Source organism: Podarcis bocagei, assembly GCF_964188305.1.
Source record: "Podarcis bocagei genome assembly, chromosome: 8".
In the NCBI taxonomy this organism is placed as follows: Eukaryota; Metazoa; Chordata; class Lepidosauria; order Squamata; family Lacertidae; genus Podarcis; species Podarcis bocagei.
Genome location: NC_138133.1, coordinates 1,535,298 through 1,553,242, shown reverse-complemented (window position 1 = coordinate 1,553,242; position 17,945 = coordinate 1,535,298). Strand labels below are relative to the sequence as shown.

At 46.0% G+C, this 17,945-nt stretch overlaps 1 protein-coding gene across 2 annotated transcripts in view; it reads right to left on the bottom strand.

The window, feature by feature from the left end:
* The window catches only part of ADCY2 (adenylate cyclase 2), a gene marked incomplete at its 5' end in the record, with an annotated part of 155,653 nt that overhangs the window by 22,720 nt on the left and 114,988 nt on the right, over positions 1-17,945 (bottom strand). For both annotated transcript variants that reach the window (XM_081205960.1, XM_081205961.1), the window contains 4 exons: positions 11,872-11,956; positions 13,783-13,967; positions 14,802-14,924; positions 15,905-16,042. In XM_081205960.1, coding sequence (XP_081062086.1) covers positions 11,872-11,956; positions 13,783-13,967; positions 14,802-14,924; positions 15,905-16,042 — 531 coding nt within the window. The remainder of the gene's footprint in view (positions 1-11,871; positions 11,957-13,782; positions 13,968-14,801; positions 14,925-15,904; positions 16,043-17,945) is intronic.

Here is a 17,945-nt window from a genome sequence, read left to right as displayed (position 1 = left end):
TTGGTAGGACAAGGTCGGAGTACACCAAGACTTTTTAAATCATATTGTAAAAAGATCACTATATGAAGTTTGGAGGAGGTATAAAGAGTGGTTTGAAAGGAAAACACCATGGTGGCTGTCACCCCAAGAAGCCTTCTCAGTGAAAAAATTAAATATGAAAGGAGAATGGTTAATGTATAGAGACATGCTGCAGGAAGAAAATAACGTAATTAAGATCAGGCCGTATGAGGAACTAAAAGATAAATTATCAAGTTGGATGGAGTACCACCAAATGAATGATATCGTCTCAAAAGATAAAAAAGCAAGAGGTTTTGAGCAAACAAGATCAATATTAGAAACTGCAGTAAAACAAAATAACACCAAAACACTGTCTTAAGGTTTATGAGTTTTTATTAGAATGGCACACAAAAGATGAAGAAATCAAGAGTGTTATGATTAAGTGGGTAATGGATGTCGGCCATAACACTGAGTATGAGAAGTGGTCAAAATTATGGAACACTGGGCTAAAATTTACAGCATGTACATTGTTGAAAGAAAGCTGTTAAAAAGGTTGTATAGATGGTACCTCACTCCAATTAAACTGACAAGGATGTATAAAACAGGAAACAAGAATTGCTGGAAATGTGGGGTGAAAGAAGGTAGTTTCTTTCACATGCAGTGGTCATGTGATAAGGTGAAAACCTACTGGGAAAACATATACAATGAACTAAAGAAGATCTTTAGATATACGTTTTTGAAAAAGCCAGAGGCATTCTTGTTGGGAATGGTAGAAGATATTGTTAAGAATGATCAGAAACTGTTTTTATACGCAACAACAGCGGCGAGGTGATTATTAGCTCAGGTTTCGAAACAACAGCAATTACCAACAGTAGAACAATGGCGACAGAAGGTAATGGAATACACAGAGCTAGCTAAATTAACAGCAAAAATTAGACAACAGGGCAAGGAAACATTTCAAAAAGAATGGGGAAAAAATATGTTGTATATAGGAAAGATAAGGTGAAATAATGAAACCAGTAGAACTGAAATAATCTTCATAACGTGAAATACAAAGAAATTCATCGGATAATAAAAATAATAAGTAAAATGTATAATGTGACTAATGTAATTAATAGCAATCAAAATGAATATAGATAGACAACAAGAATTGTGTAAATAGAAAGATTTATTCGTGTACAAATACTCTATGGACAAATATGGAAGAAGAACAATATGCAAAATGGATAAAGACAATGTGAAAAAGTTAGATGCGATACAAAAAAGCCAGAAGAAGGAAGGAAGGAAGCCAGCTCTCAGGAGCAAGGATAAATGTAAAATGTAATACAATATGTGTATGTGGAGTATGTAACTGAAAAACCAATAAAGATTATTTTTTTAAAAAGGAATATAAATGTGTATAATGATAACTGCGAAAAAGTATGGTGTGAGATAAAAAAGGAATTGAGAAATTTGGAGCAGAATGAATCTCTCCCTACTAGGAAGAATTGCTGTGATTAAAATGAATGTGTTGCTGAAGATGCTCTTCCTTTTTCAGACAGTCCCAGTAATGGTTAAGGATGACTGGATGATTGTCTCAAAAAATGGCAAAAGGATATTTCTAAGTTTGTCTGGGGGGCCAAAAGGCCAAGGATTAAACATAAGATACTTACAGACTTAGGGACTTAGGTGACGCAGGTGGCGCTGTGGGTTAAACCGCAGAGCCTAGGACTTGCCGATCAAAAGGTCAGCGATTTGAATCCCCGTGACGGGTGAGCACCCGTTGCTCGGTCCCTGCTCCTGCCAGCCTAGCAGTTCAAAAGCACGTCAAAGTGCAAGTAGATAAATAGGCACCGCTCTGGCGGGAAGGTAAACGGTGTTTCTGTGCGCTGCTCTGGTTCGCCAGAAGCAGCTTAGTCATGCTGGCCACATGACCCGGAAGCTGTACGCCGGCTCCGTCGGCCAATAAAGCAAGATGAGCGCCGCAACCCCAGAGCCGGTCATAACTGGCCCTAATGGTCAGGGGTCCCTTTACCTTTACCTTACTTATAGACACAAGAGAAAGAGGAGGCCCTCGCCCTCCCAGACCTTAAACTGTACTATGAGGCTGCATGCTTGGTTTGGATTAGGGACTGGATAAAACTGGAAAAGGAAGAAGCATTAGATTTAGAAGGTCATGATAACAGATATGGATGGCATGCATATTTATGCTATGGAAAAGGGAAAGTACATAAAGGATTTTACAATCATTTCATTAGGAAATCATTAATGAGAGTATGGAAGAGATATAAAGATTTAATAGAACAAAAAACACCTTGGTGGCTATCACCAATTGAAGCTTCATTACTCAAACCGCTCGGTAAAAAGGGGAAATGGCCTGTGTTAAGTGATTCTTCAAACAGCTCTTGTTTATTCACAGGCCAGGACAGAACTGAACTGAAGGGCTCAGTCAGCCTGCTTATATAGAGCTCCAGTACCACGTTACTGTAACAACTTTCTAAAACAATCCAATCACTGAACGTCACTTTCGATCCTTCATTTGCATAACTATCTACAGTATCCCCCTGCTGGCCCAGGGTGAGAACTTCAGTACATAACAGCCTACATACAGAGACTTATTGAGAGATCAAGAAGGAAAATGGAAACTAAAAGATTATGATGAAATTAAAGACCATTTTCAGAGTTGGTTGCATTACAGACAGTTAAATGAAATTTATAAGGAAGATAGCAAAAAAGGGTTTAGTTATACAATCTCTAGATTCCAAAAAGAGGTTATAGAAGAAGACACGAAGTTATTGAAGAAAGAATATAGTATACTGCTAGAATGGGAAACGAAAGACGAGGAGGTCAAATCGGTTATGATTAAATGGGTGCAAGATATAGGACATAATATGCAATTTGAGAACTGGGAAAAATTGTGGAAAGTACCGTATTTTTCGCTCTATAGGACGCACTTTTTCCCCTCCAAAAATGAAGGGGAAATGTGTGTGCGTCCTATGGAGCGAATGCAGGCTTTCGCTGAAGCCTGGAGAGCGAGAGGGGTCGGTGCGCACCAACTCGTCTCGCTCTCCAGGCTTCAGGGATAGCCACCTGAAGCCTCCGGAACACAGCGGGAGGCCCCGCTGTGCTCCGGAGGCTTCGGGTTCCTTTTGCTGAAGCCAGGAGAGCAAGACTCTCCTGGCTTCAGCAGAGAGGAAGAGCGAGAGAGGGGGAGGAGGAGGAGTGCCGTCCAGGTTCCCCGCGCAGCCATCTCGCCCCCTGCCTTGCCCCAGGCGGCAGCGTCCCGGTGCCTCTTTCCTCCGCTGTGGCAGCGGCGGTAGCGGGCTGGGGGGGGAGGAAGAGCGAGAGAGGGGAAGGGGGAGGAGCGCCGTCCAGGTTCCCTGCGCAGCCGTCTCGCCCCCTGCCTTGCCCGGGCGGCAGCATCCCGGTGCCTCTTTCCTCCGCGGCAGCTCTGGCAGCGGCAGCAGCGCGGGCTACGGGGAGAAAGGAAGAGCGAGAGAGGGGGAGGGGAGGAGCGCCATCCAGGTTCCCCGCGCAGCTGTCTCTCCCCCTGCCTTGCCCCGGGCGGTTAGCGTCCCGGTGCCTCTTTCCTCTGCTTTGGCAGCGGCGGTAGCGGGCTCAGGGGGGGAGGAAGAGCGAGAGAGGGGGAGGGGGAGGAGCGCCGTCCAGGTTCCCTGCGCAGCCGTCTCGCCCCCTGCCTTGCCCGGGCGGCAGCATCCCGGTGCCTCTTTCCTCCGCGGCAGCTCTGGCAGCGGCAGCAGCGCGGGCTACGGGGAGAAAGGAAGAGCGAGAGAGGGGGAGGGGAGGAGCGCCATCCAGGTTCCCCGCACAGCTGTCTCTCCCCCTGCCTTGCCCCGGGCGGTTAGCGTCCCGGTGCCTCTTTCCTCTGCTTTGGCAGCGGCGGTAGCGGGCTCAGGGGGGGAGGAAGAGCGAGAGAGGGGGAGGGGGAGGAGCGCCGTCCAGGTTCCCTGCGCAGCCGTCTCGCCCCCTGCCTTGCCCGGGCGGCAGCATCCCGGTGCCTCTTTCCTCCGCGGCAGCTCTGGCAGCGGCAGCAGCGCGGGCTACGGGGAGAAAGGAAGAGCGAGAGAGGGGGAGGGGAGGAGCGCCATCCAGGTTCCCCGCGCAGCTGTCTCTCCCCCTGCCTTGCCCCGGGCGGTTAGCGTCCCGGTGCCTCTTTCCTCTGCTTTGGCAGCGGCGGTAGCGGGCTCAGGGGGGGAGGAAGAGCGAGAGAGGGGGAGGGGGAGGAGCGCCGTCCAGGTTCCCTGCGCAGCCGTCTCGCCCCCTGCCTTGCCCGGGCGGCAGCATCCCGGTGCCTCTTTCCTCCGCGGCAGCTCTGGCAGCGGCAGCAGCGCGGGCTATGGGGAGAAAGGAAGAGCGAGAGAGGGGGAGGGGGAGGAGCGCCGTCCAGGTTCCCCGCGCAGCTGTCTCGTCCCCTGCCTTGCCCCGGGTGGCAGCGTCCCGGTGCCTCTTTCCTCCGCGGCGGCCATAGCAGCGGCGGCGGGGTGGAGCGAGATGCACAGGCAGGACAGGCGGCAGCGGCCCGGGGAGTTCAGCGCGTCAGCCACCTCCCCTTTCTGGCCATTCATCGCTTCCTCCACGCTCCAGTTGAAAAGGTCACTTTTTAAAAAAACAAACAAACCACCTGCCACCGGGAGCCCAGTAGGAAGTTGTTCAAGCTGACATTCTCCGCCCGCCCCCGTCCAGGCTGGGTGAGGCGGGCAAGCGGCGCGTCTCTCCCCCCCTTTTCTGGAGCGCACGGCCAATTTGGGAGGGAAGGGGCGCTCTTCCGGGGTGGGGGATCCGCTCCTGGTTGCACCGCCATTGCATTGGGGGAGGATGCAAACCTGAACGAGGAAGCAGATCCTGTGCAGGGCTGCACCGAGGAAAGGCGCGTTGCGTCGAAGGTTCCTATTGAACTCAATGGCGCTCACGCTTAGTTCGCGGGGCCAGAGGGCAAGCCTCTCTGGTCTACTCAGAAGCAAGTCTCAGCGATGCTGAGGGAATCTCACGCCCAAGATAAGTGTGCCGGCTGTTGCAGCCTCAGGCGCAGCAATCCAACTGTAGCTGCACTTGATGGCACACTTAGCTTACATGGGAACGAAACCAAAATCAGGGATGGCGAAGCTGTGACATTCCAGGTGTTGCTGGGCTACAAATCCCATCACCGCTGGCTGATGGAAGCTGGAGCCCAACAATATATGGAGGGCTACATCATCCCCACAACCTATATGTGTAAAAGAACTACGAAAAAGGGGGAGAGAGAGATACTAGGCTATCAGAGATCGCAAAGCTCTTGCAAACTATTTTTAGCTCAGCTGAGAACTGGTGGTATCAGGAAATCCTTAAACGTGCTCATAAACCATGCAAGCAGCTTTAAATTTCACTTCTGCTTTTTCTTGAAATAAAGAGATGCAGGACAAACTAAAAGGGAACTCTGCACTGGTGGGACATTTAAATGTCTTGCTTTAGCCCTTTTGCAAAGAGGAATTTAAAATGCAGCATAGGTTTTCTGGTGTTTTCTTTTTTTACCATCCTGGCATCTTTCATGTTTAATAAAAGTGTTCTTGGTGAAATATGGAAGAAGAAAAACGCAGAGATGGAGAGCTGCACAGTGCCTCTTCAGCCAAGTGGGAGGAGAAATGGAAGGGGCTCCATTTCCCCTGCCGCTTCGCTGAAGGGGCGCTGCGCAGAGAGGGGGAGATTTTTTTCCCCTTGTTCTCCCCCTCTAAAACAAGGTGCGTCCTGTGGTCCGGAGCGTCCTATAGTGCGAAAAATACGGTATATTTGAAATTTACAGACTGTTCTCTTCTGAAGGAAAACTACAGTGGTGCCTCGCAAGACGAAAATAATTCGTTCCGCGAGTCTTTTCGTCTTGCGATGTTTTTCGTCTTGCGAAGCACGGTCCGTCGCAACTGCGCCTCTTCAAGCGGCTTTACGAAAAAAGCGCAATACGTTCTCGTCTTGCGAAGCAAGCCCATAGGGAAATTCGTCTAGCGAAGCAACGCAAAACCGAAAAACCCTTTCGTCTAGCGAGTTTTTCGTCTTGCGAGGCATTCGTCTTGCGAGGCACCACTGCATATGAAAAAGATGTATAGATGGTATATCACACCAGTAAAAATGGCAAAAATGTATAAACTGTGTCAAATATATGTTGGAAATGTAAGGAAAAAGAAGGTACTTTGTATCATATATGGTGGGAATGTAGAGGTTAAAAAAAATTGGGAGATGAAATATAATGAACTGAAAAAAATGTTCAAAATGACATTTGTAAAAGAACCAGAAGCATTTTTGTTAGGGATTTTAGGACAAATTAACATATAAACTACGAGAGAAGGACAACCGTGACTTCAAGGAAGAATGGGAACTTTTTACAAACTATTTAAAAAGACAACAAAAAGACTTGGCAGGTTTTGAATAAACATCCACAAATTTATTAGTAGAACATAGGATAGATAAGGTAATGATATGTATAACTTTTTAACATGCAGAGAATAATATGTGCAAACAAATCAGAGTGTGGAGCTGAGGGAAGCCTCTGGAGGGTGGGAGAGGAAGGAATGGGAGGGAATAAAAGGGGGGAATGTAATTGGTTATATTGATTGATAATTTGTCTGTTAAAACTATTCAATAAAAATATACTTTTAAAAAATTATAATAAAAGATGGCAAAATATTGTATACAGATTTTAAAAATAATCTAAATAAAACATTTTTTTGAAAGAACAAAGATTGCACTGGAATAGATGTGTGCGTGCGCACCGTGCAATCCAGCAGCTAACTGGGATAGCTCAGTCAGTAGAGCAGGAGACTCTTCATCTCAGGGTCATGGGTTCGAGTTCCATGTTGGGCAAAAGATTCCTGCACTGCAGGGGGTTGGACTAGATGACCCTTGCAGTCCCTTCCAACCCTGCAATTCTATGATTCAAGCACTAGTTGCCTATGAACCATGTTACATGCCAGGAGAGGTTGAGGTTGTGGGGCTGGCGAAAGATTCACAAGATCTGACCTTGTCTGCAACTCAACAGCAAATTAAAATACTCCTCTTGCTCAGCACTAGCCACCAAATAAGAGTTAAAGTCTACTCAAAGCTTAATAAGGTACTTTATCACAGTATTAATATTCCAGAGTGGCAAGGAGAGTTTCAATTAAATTGCATTCCACCAGCACAATATTGACACAGCCCACAGGAGAACAATATCTGGATGGAATTAAACAGCCCCCAGTCTTGGGCTGGTTACTGCTGGCCCAGCTAAGCCCCATTGGCACGGCAGTGCAAAAACACAGAGCAAGGCAAGGCAACAAATCTGCAGTCCTGCTGAGGCAGCACTAAGGAGAGTCAGGCAAAGAGGCAAAGCAAAACAACAGCAATGCTGCTCCTTTTTTGCTCTCGTTTTAGCTGACATAAAACAGATCTGCTTTATGAATCTTTGGGTGACATATTTCTAGAGGGGATGGACTGGCAATAGGTTCAGGACTGGGAAAATCAAAGTGCTTCACCACACAACACTGACACAAAATGTGGTAAGGGACAACATTACTTACTTATTTCATAAACTTTATACTCCGCTTGATTATAAAAAACCTTAGAGCGGTTTACAAAAAGATGAAACAGTAAAATCAAGTAATAGTTCTGCTTTAAAACATACAAAAGTTAAAATACTAAAGCAGATTAGAATTACCTCAACTTTCTAAGCATCTGAGTAGGGCTTGTTTAAACAGGAATGTTATCAGCATGTGCCAAAAAAAGTACAGTGAAGGCGCTTGCTTGATCTCAAGAGGCAGGGAGTTCCAAAGTCTAGGCGCAGCCACACAAAACAACAAATTTCTTACGAAGGCGCCTGTAATAGTGCCAAATCCACCGACCGAGGCAGCTGAGAGGGCACAGACAGGGTCAGAGGACCTCGTAGGTAAACTGGCCCAAGTTGTTAATGGCTTTGTATGACGCACGGAGTAAATTAATAATGCAGAGTTTTAAAGAATAAGAGCTTTACTGAGTTAAAATAAACTTCTTCATAAACAACATGGTTCCAAACAGTTTGCCTGAGATTACATACTGCTCTGCTCACAGCTGAGGCAGACGGACTCTGACTGAAAACTTACAGAGAGCACAAAGAGAAACTGGCTGCCGAGTCCCCGGCCAGAGGGACTCCCCAGTTAGCAGTTAGGCCTGGAGAACTTGACTAGGCTCAAATGACTGTGCAGTCCCAGCACCTCCCAGCCTGCTTGGCTGCTTCTGCTCTCATGTGTCTTTGTCCCATGACATTGTATACTAACAGTGACACCATGAACTCAGCCTGGCAGCAGATCAGCAACCAGTGCAGGTCTCTGAGCACAGGCGCCATAGCTGTCAACCGTCCCTTTTTGGTGGGAAACTCCCTTATCCCAGCGCCATTTCCCGCTGCTGTCCTGGATTGATGATGTCCCTTAAATTTCCCGGGTTTCCTGCTCGCCCGGCTCGGGAGGGAAGCAGCAGCTCGGGGTCCTCCGCCTCGAGAGAGTGAGAGAGAGAGAGCACGCGCACGAGCTGCCGTGTCTCCGCCTCTCCCTTTTCCCCCTCAGGGGCGTGTCGTGAGGAGACGGGTGGCGAGGGGTGGGCAGGCAGCCCCTCTCTTGCGAGACTTCTGCCACGCTGCCAGGGGAAGCCATAGGCGGCAGCGGCAGCTGAGGAGGCAGCCTGAGGGAGGAGGAAGAGGAGGGGATGGGGAGGGACGCAGAAGGGCAGTGCTGCAGCGGCCGCGGCACAACCGCCTCATGCCAGGCTCGCAGGCGCCGTGGGCAAGAGTCTCTCCCTTCCCCCCCTCGGGCGGGGAAGGGCCGATGGAACTCCTGGCACCAGGACGACGGCAGCCCCGACATGCTGCTTAGCATCCCCTCCAACCAGTGCAGCATCTTAATGTAGTGATTTCCCCCTCTGCATCCCTCTCATAACTCTATTTTTATAAATCATTTGTCCATCCATAGTTCAAATTTTTACTACAAGTTTTCTGTCAATCCTACCAATGTATGTAACTCTTTACAATAGCTTTTCAACTAAATTATAAACTTTCCCCATTCTTTATTAAAGAGATCTTTATTAAAGGGTTCTGTCTTGGGCCCGGTCTTATTCAACATCTTTATCAACGACCTGGATGATGGACTCAAGGGCATCCTGATCAAATTTGCAGATGACACCAAACTGGGAGGGGTGGCTAACACCCCAGAGGACAGGATCACACTTCAAAACGACCTTGACAGATTAGAGAACTGGGCCAAAACAAACAAGATGAATTTTAACAGGGAGAAATGTAAAGTATTGCACTTGGGCAAAAGAAATGAGAGGCACAAATACAAGATGGGTGACACCTGGCTTGAGAGCAGTACATGTGAAAAGGATCTAGGAGTCTTGGTTGACCACAAACTTGACATGAGCCAACAGTGTGACGCGGCAGCTAAAAAAGCCAATGCAATTCTGGGCTGCATCAATAGGAGTATAGCATCTAGATCAAGGGAAGTAATAGTGCCACTGTATTCTGCTCTGGTCAGACCTCACCTGGAGTACTGTGTCCAGTTCTGGGCACCACAATTCAAGAAGGACACCGACAAACTGGAACGTGTCCAGAGGAGGGCAACCAAAATGGTCAAAGGCCTGGAAACGATGCCTTATGAGGAACGGCTAAGGGAGCTGGGCATGTTTAGCCTGGAGAAGAGGAGGTTAAGGGGTGATATGATAGCCATGTTCAAATATATAAAAGGATGTCACATAGAGGAGGGAGAAAGGTTGTTTTCTGCTGCTCCAGAGAAGCGGACACGGAGCAATGGATCCAAACTACAAGAAAGAAGATTCCACCTAAACATTAGGAAGAACTTCCTGACAGTAAGAGCTGTTCAACAGTGGAATTTGCTGCCAAGGAGTGTGGTGGAGTCTCCTTCTTTGGAGGTCTTTAAGCAGAGGCTTGACAACCATATGTCAGGAGTGCTCTGATGGTGTTTCCTGCTTGGCAGGGGGTTGGACTCGATGGCCCTTGTGGTCTCTTCCAACTCTATGATTCTATGATTCTTCCTGGTTTCTAATTCTGCCTGTAAGCTTTGCCATCTCTACGTCGTTCATCAGTTTTGTCTGCCCCTCTTCTTTGGTGGGGGTTGTAGACCCTTAGGATCATCTAGTCCAACCCCCTGCAAAACCCAGTCGCAGCCAAAGCAGCATGGCTGCATGAGTGCTGGATGGACTCCTGTATAAACTAAGCCAAAATCCCTTATTTTGGCTGCTGATCCCTTATTTTTGAGGCTGTTGGTCCCTTATTTTCAAATCTGTAAGTTATCAGCTATGACAGGTGCTGTATCCTGAAAGGGCCTCACTCCCGTCAGCAATTGTGCTGCAGCATCCTGCACCAAAAGTAGCCTCTGGGTCAAGTGTGAGGGAAGCCCCACACAGAGTGCCTTGCAGTAATCCAGCCCTGAAGTAACCAGCGCATGAACTTTGGCAATGAGTGCTGTCAAGTAGATCTCTAGTAAAAACAAGGAGGTGGGGAAGTGGCTTGGCAGGGCACGTCCTATTTACACCCTCTTCAATTGGATCCAGGTAGACTTCAGAACAAAGTCACTAAGGCAGGCCCTATATAATTATGTGAGAAGCTCAATGCTATAGAATAATTATATAGATAATTATGTGAGAAGCTCAATGCTATAGAAATTGTCATTTTCAAAAAGTTGACTGTTTAGTTTTACAAGTAACAACATACTCTGTTTTATATTAGAGTTCATCTACAAAAAGCAAGAATGTATTCATGTATTAATTGAAAAGGTTTACGTGCTACTTTTCAGAACAATAATCTCACACAGCAGTTTAACAAGATTTAAAATACAACAATAAACAACTCTGATTCTGATGACAAATAAATGTAGGACTAAAATGAGCCTTGGCCACAAGGCCCAACTAGTCTAGCCCAACAATCAACCTTATATTTTAATCACAGACTCATAGAATTGTAGAGTTGGAAGGGACCCCAAAGTCCAACCCCCTACAATGCAGGGATCTAAAAAGAGCCCAATGCACAGCAAAGCACGAAGACAATCCTAAAGAGGTGTCTATAGAGCTTGTTTAAAGACGTCAGCTTGCCTCATTTAGCCTAGAATTAAGTTCCACCAACTGAGAGGGGGCACCACAGAAAAGGCCCTGCTCTTTGTACCTATAGCTGACTAGCTTTCACCAACAACTGAGAAGCATATCATCACAGCATTTCTTATGGTGCCAATGTGGGGTAGTGGTTAGAGGGATGGACTAGGAAAACCCAGTTTTAAATCTCCACTCCACCATGAAGCTCATTTGGTGACCTTGTGGCTGGGGGTAAAATGTTCACAAAACCTTGAGATCCTTGAAGGGAAGGCAGGCTATAAACGTAATAATAAATAAACAACTTTTCTTGGTCTTGCAACCTACACTAAATACAAAGCAACATGCAAACAAAATTCTTGATACTATGAATAGAGGTTTCCAGAACAAGTTTTTCTGAACAACACTGTATGATCAAGATGCTGTAAACAATAAAACAAATAAACCTGCGTGGCTGCTTACCACTATGGATCTAAATGGGGCGGGGAGGCAAGTTGTACACAAACAAATGGAATCTGAGCAAAAATCTCAAGGCAAGCTTCTAGGGTTTAAAGGTGTAAAAAATGACAATTTCAAAGAAGATTTAATTATTTCACACCTCAGAACCAATACGATGTTCAACTGGGTTCTCTGGTGATTGTTTCATGCCACAACATTTTGTCTAACAGGCATAAGGCGATCCAGCTGTTCAATGCGAGAGGTAACTGTGACAATGCAGTAAGCGAGAAACAGTGGGAGCCTCCTAAACAAACGCAGAGCGAACCTTTCAAGTGGTATGAAAAGGTGGGAAAAGATGGAGGTTCCTACCTGCCTGCTGAGTACCAGCAGAGTGATGAAGAAAATGAAGAGGGACACGGAGCCCATTGTCTTGAGATCTTTCAGTATCCCTGGTCTGTGAAAGCAAATGCGTAAGTAGAATTGGCAGGAAAACAAAAATGCTATTCATATTCTGGCCTGTCCACCTTCCTTTGAGTTGCTGCGATGGAGGACCAGATTATACTATGAAATACAAGCTGTAAAGCATTTCTTGCACTATAACACTTCAGGCTGCTTTCTGATGTGAGCAAATGTATGAGAAGGGTTCAATGAAAGTAAGTCAAGTTTTCTCTCTGACTGACTAGTTTCCAACGTATTTTGGGATCTCCCCCTTGCCATTAGTTTTATTGCAGCAAGATTCCAGACAACACATACATCTGCTGCAAAGAGGAACTATATAGGATACGAGGAACAATTTACGCTCTAGTAGGGTCAGACCAGGCGCACAAAGCTTTCAGACTGTTATTTGTTCCCATGCCCCTTTTCATAAAGAGATCAGATAACTAGAGTTATGATCTTTATTTTTATTTATTTATTTCATTTATGAATCACATTTCCTTTGAAGAAATTTGTATTGAGAGAATGAAATTTTGGTCACGGTAAAGAAAATTAAATACCTCATTTGTGGAACATATTAGTTTCCTATGAATAATGCCACAGTAATTGCACATATAATCACTAATGCTAGAGAACATTATCTCTTGCTAGCCTGACAAATCTGGAGACAGAGTTTCCATATTTAATGGGTCAATTCTGCAATCCTGAAAATTAACGCGTGCCCTGCTTGTTATTGCCCTTGCCTGCTTAGCGATATTTGCATTATTTTTATTTTGTCATGCTACTTATAAAACCTAAACCAAACAGCTGAACTGAACGCAATTGTTTTTTCCTCCCTCCTCCAGGAAGCAGGGGCAAAACTAGGTTTTAAAGGGGGACAGAGCTGCCACTGCTGAGCCCATGTGTGATGTGACATCGCCATACTGTGGATCTCCACACCCCACATAACCAGCAGGCTAACACAGGGCTTGTCCACACTTCTGCTGGTCCCCCTGCTTTCCCATGGGGAAACCTGCTCTTTAGAGTTCCGGTAGCGAAAACATCCATTGGGTTTTCCACGGAGTGATGTCTGATCCAGTTCAGCACTGTTGTTGGCATCCATCTGTCTCATGAAGCAATGGAGTGCATCTCCAGGGGTGAAGTCAAACTGCTGAAGGATCACAGTGCCTGCTGTGGCAGCAGAAACCGGCACCTTGTAACTTCTGCCTCCTGCGTTCTTTTTGCTCCAGTAGCAGTACCGAAGTGACCTCCCCACACTCACTGGACAGTGTATATGGAGGTCATGAGCTGCCAAGAGGACAAGACCCACCTCAGCTTCACTGATGTGGTCCAAAGGAAAGCAGGGCAATGCGTTTGACACCAGCTTGGCTGATGGAATTACCAGAAGGAGGCACACAAGGCACCATCCAACTCCATTCTGGATCTGTGTGGAATTCACTCCTTAGCCTTTTCTTTTCCCAAAGACATCCCACAAGGCAGTGGAGGTATAGAATCAGTTTTCCTTCTCCCAGGTGGGCTCCCTTCCCAGCTTGACAAGCCCCACCTGCCCCATCAGTGCTAAAGAGCAGGTTTCCCCGGGGAAAGCTCCAGGGCAAAAGGGAAACGGCTTGGATCCGTGCATAGAAAGCACAGGAGAAGCAGAAAACCTCTCGGCCCTGTGATTTCTAGGCACAGGACAATCAGGAGTGTGGATGAGCCTACAAAGTATGTTGATGTCATGCCACTTTTGTTCGACTACTACACATTACCAGAGGAGGAGCGCAGTGCAGGCAGCTCTGTGGCTCTAACAAAACCTAGTTTGATCCTAAGCAGCTCCTTCCCTGAGGCTCAGATTCGCTGGCCTACCTTTTCAGAGGGGCCATTGTATAGAGGGATTTGCTGTAGTTGTCCAGCACAGAGCCATGTGTGTGCAGAAGAATGACATTATAGGCCACCAGAGCAAGCAGCATGATTGCCATTTTCAGCTCATGATTTATCCGGAGGAAAACAGAACAGGAAATCAAGCCCAGGATGCAGCTATAGATGAAGTACTGGAAAAGGAAAGCAAATATTTGGATTTAGTTTGCAGCTAAGGCCTAGTTCTCACTAATCTGTGGTTGGGTTGTGCCCTCAAGTAGAAAATAAATAAAAATAAATTCACACATACAGTGTGTGTGTCAGGGTGAAGAATCCAAGTTTTCTCCATGACAAGTGAGTTTTCCATGCACAAGAGCCTATTTTCACATGCGCCATGAGATCGGAGGGTGCATTATCACAATGGTTTCTGTGGTTTCATCCCATGCCACTGTGGTGACATTTAAAACGCTGGAACCACATAATAAATTCCCCAGGTCCATCCTGCATAATTGTTGTACTTGCTTCCCAACCAGGAGACAACTGGATGAGAAGGACCTACACAATAGCCCCTCCCTCTTGGTTCAGGACAGTGGAGGTTCCTCCATTAAGGCCAACAGGGCGGTGCCCCCCCCCACGCTCAACCTGCCCCCACATTTACAACCAACCAAAGGCTGGCACTGCCTGCTGGTTTCCTGCTCCTTAGTCTCCTTAATTGAAGAACCTGAAGGAGCATGGACGTTCATGCAAATGTAGTTAGGACTGGACTAAAAGACTCCAATCCTATGTACACTCACTTGGGAGTTTGTCCCAGTGAACCCAGCAGAACTTCTTTCCCCAAGGCCCTTTGCTAGAATGTCTAACAGCTCCTAGGAAGGTGTGACATTTCCTTTGAATGGAAACCTTTGCATAGCAGTAGCAACTATGGAGGGAACGTTAAGAGGTGCCTCCAAAGTGGACCTTAGTCTTTCTGGCTCTATTGACGGTACTGGAACAAGCTTATACAAATAAGAAATATAATATGAACTTACTGGAAGGAAAAAATAGTTGTCTTGCATATATGAGAGGATATGACTGCTTGCATTCAGAGAACTTGCATTTGATGTATTTAGCATGGAGAGGAATTCAAGCACACCATCATCGTCCAAGAAAAACTAGGACAAACATGAAATCTCTTAGGATCTGGAAAAACGAGACATGAACCTACCACCTTTAGAGGCAAAAGGGACAATAATTCATCTTCAAACAGCCTTTAATGCCCCCATGGGGGTGGGACAACAACTACCTCAGTCTATCTTGCTTTGGCCCAGGACTATGAACCTTCAGGTTCTGGAGACCTGAAATGTGCAACAGTGCTTAGCAAGAAAGATTTGTTGTATCTGACGAGGTGGGTGGTAGTCCATAAAAGCTGATACCATAATAAATTTATTGTCTTTAAGGTGCCGCAGAACTCTTTGTTGGTTTTTATGCAACGAGAGTGACACGGTACCCCTCTGGAAATTGTCAAAGGTACAGCAGACTAGTTGAGGTCAAGATCATTGACCTAGCAACCTAGGTACCGCTTTATAGCGGGAAGGTAAACGGCGTTTCCGTGTGCTGCGTTGGCTCGCCAGAGCAGCTTCGTCACGCTGGCCACGTGACCCGGAAGTGTCTTCGGACAGCGCTGGCTCCTGGCCTCTTAAATGAGATGAGCGCACAACCCCAGAGTCGGACCTTTAAGATTTTTCTCTAGGCCTATTTCTTCCTCGGCGCCTCCTTTCTTCAACTCCTTTGTTTCCTCAGACACTGGCTTTGCCCCATTTCTTTATTTATATTAGCTCTATTCAGGTGATCTGACCCCAAAGTTGCATCAATCCACAAGTGGAGCTCTGTCAACAAGCCAGCCCCAGCACCGGACTCTTTGGTAAGCCCTGGCCCCACTGCAAACATCTGCACAGAGAGGGCTCTGCATGTACAGCTCTTTCCTTGCAGATGTTATCACCGTATGTGGGGACACCAGGGGCAAGGCTAACCAGAGTGCGCAACTTTGGGGGCAGGTTGAGTCAACCCCAAACCCGAGTGAAACTGCTGCATGTAACAAGCATCACAGAAAGATAGAAAAATAGCAATGGAAACAAAATCCCGTTCAACTTACCATATTGAATACAGCCATTGTTAATATTATAGCTGTTGTTATCAAAGTGAGCAGGATACGTGGCCAGGGGTGGTTTGCGATGACTCCGGAGGACTTCAAGATCCACATCAGTGAGGCCGAGACTTTCTTCTTGCACTGCTGTACACGGAATACAGGAAAATGCATCTCTATGAATAATCTGTTTCTTCCACGTTAGCTTCAAACAAGAATTCTCACAATTTTAAACAGCAAGAACATGAGGAGAGGGTCTCAAGCATTGCTCAAACACATTGATGAATTGTTCTTGAGTGGATTAAAATGTGCACTGAATTGCAACTATTTCCATACTGGAGCTGTAAGGTAGGAAATGACTGGCTAACCACAACAGTAGATAAAATGGGAATTAAGTGCAAAGGTCACTGATCAACTGAGTCTTATGTAGGATCAGGGGATCAGAGAGTTCTTATTTCATTTTTTGGCAAATGCAGAGACTCCAGAGTAGCTAGCAAGTGTAGCATAATTTTAAAATTCACAGTATATTAAAGAAAGGATCCAGACATGTTAAAAACCCATTAGCAATACTAAACATTAATAGCAGAATGATAAACGCAGTATTAAAAACCATTCGACTCACAGAGCCCTAAAGCCAAGCAGCATGAAAAGTTATTTCATTTGCCTTGTAAGGACTACAATAAATCTAACCAGGCAGACCTCTCTGGGAAGAGTATGACATCATAAAAAAATTAAACCATAAAAGCTTTCAGTACTACAAAAGTCCCCACTATCAACATCTCAGTCTTGAGCACTTTTATTTCAGATACATGTGAACGGATTCTATAAAAACATTTAAAACTGAAGTTGCCATAACTGCTTTCCACTTTCACATAAGTAAAACTCAGCTACAATTAAATTAAAAAACTGCTAAAATAAACTAAAATTATTATGACATGATCAGCCCAGAAGGAGCATCAGCCATTTATCCATAACCTACTTCATTTCATTCTCTCTCAGTTTCTGCTTAGATTACTTGCCATGAACACACATTGCAAAATTCCCATGGGGGACATTTCTCTCCATCCCTTTAACTTTTATTTAAAAAGCAACGAACTAAAGGCAACTGAACATGTGACAGAGGGCCTATCCACCCTTCGGCTTCTTCCACATTTTCTTCCGTTTGTCACAGGGCACATGAGTAGCACCACAAGTTTTGTCCGGGTCCTTCTGCCACACCTTGTTGTTGTTTAGTCATTTAGTCGTGTCCGACTCTTCGTGACCCCCTGGACCAGAGCATGCCAGGCACTTCTGTCTTCCACTGCCTCCCGCAGTTTGGTCAAACTCATGCTGGTAGCTTCGAGAACACTGTCCCACCATCTCATCCTCTGTCATCCCCTTCTCCTTGTGCCCTCCATCTTTCCCAACACCAGGGTCTTTTCCAGGGAGTCTTCTCTTCTCATGAGGTGGCCAAAGTCTTGGAGCCTCACCTTCAGGATCTGTCCTTCCAGTGAGCACTCAGGGCTGATTTCCTTCAGAATGGAGAGGTTTGATCTTCTTGCAGTCCATGGGACTCTCAAGAGTCTCCTCCAGCACAATAATTCAAAAGCATCAATTCTTCGGCGATCAGCCTTCTTTATGGTCCAGCTCTCACTTCCATACATCACTAATGGGAAAACCATAGCTTTTACTATACGGACCTTTGTTGGCAAGGTGATGTCTCTACTTTTTAAGATGCTGTCTAGGTTTGCCATTGCTTTTCTCCCAAGAAGCAGGCCTCTTTTAATTTTGTGGGTGCTGTCACCATCTGCAGTGATCATGGAGCCCAAGAAAGTAAATCTCTCACTGCCTCCATTTCTTCCCCTTTTATTTGCCAGGAAGTGATGGGCCCAGTGGCCATGATCTTCGTTTTTTTGATGTTGAGCTTCAGACCATATTTTGCACTCTCCTCTTTCACCCTCAATAAAAGGTTCTTTAATTTCTCCTCACTTTCTGCCATCAAGGTTGTGTCATCTGCATATCTGAGGTTGTTGATATTTCTTCCGGCAATCTTAATTCCGGCTTGGGATTC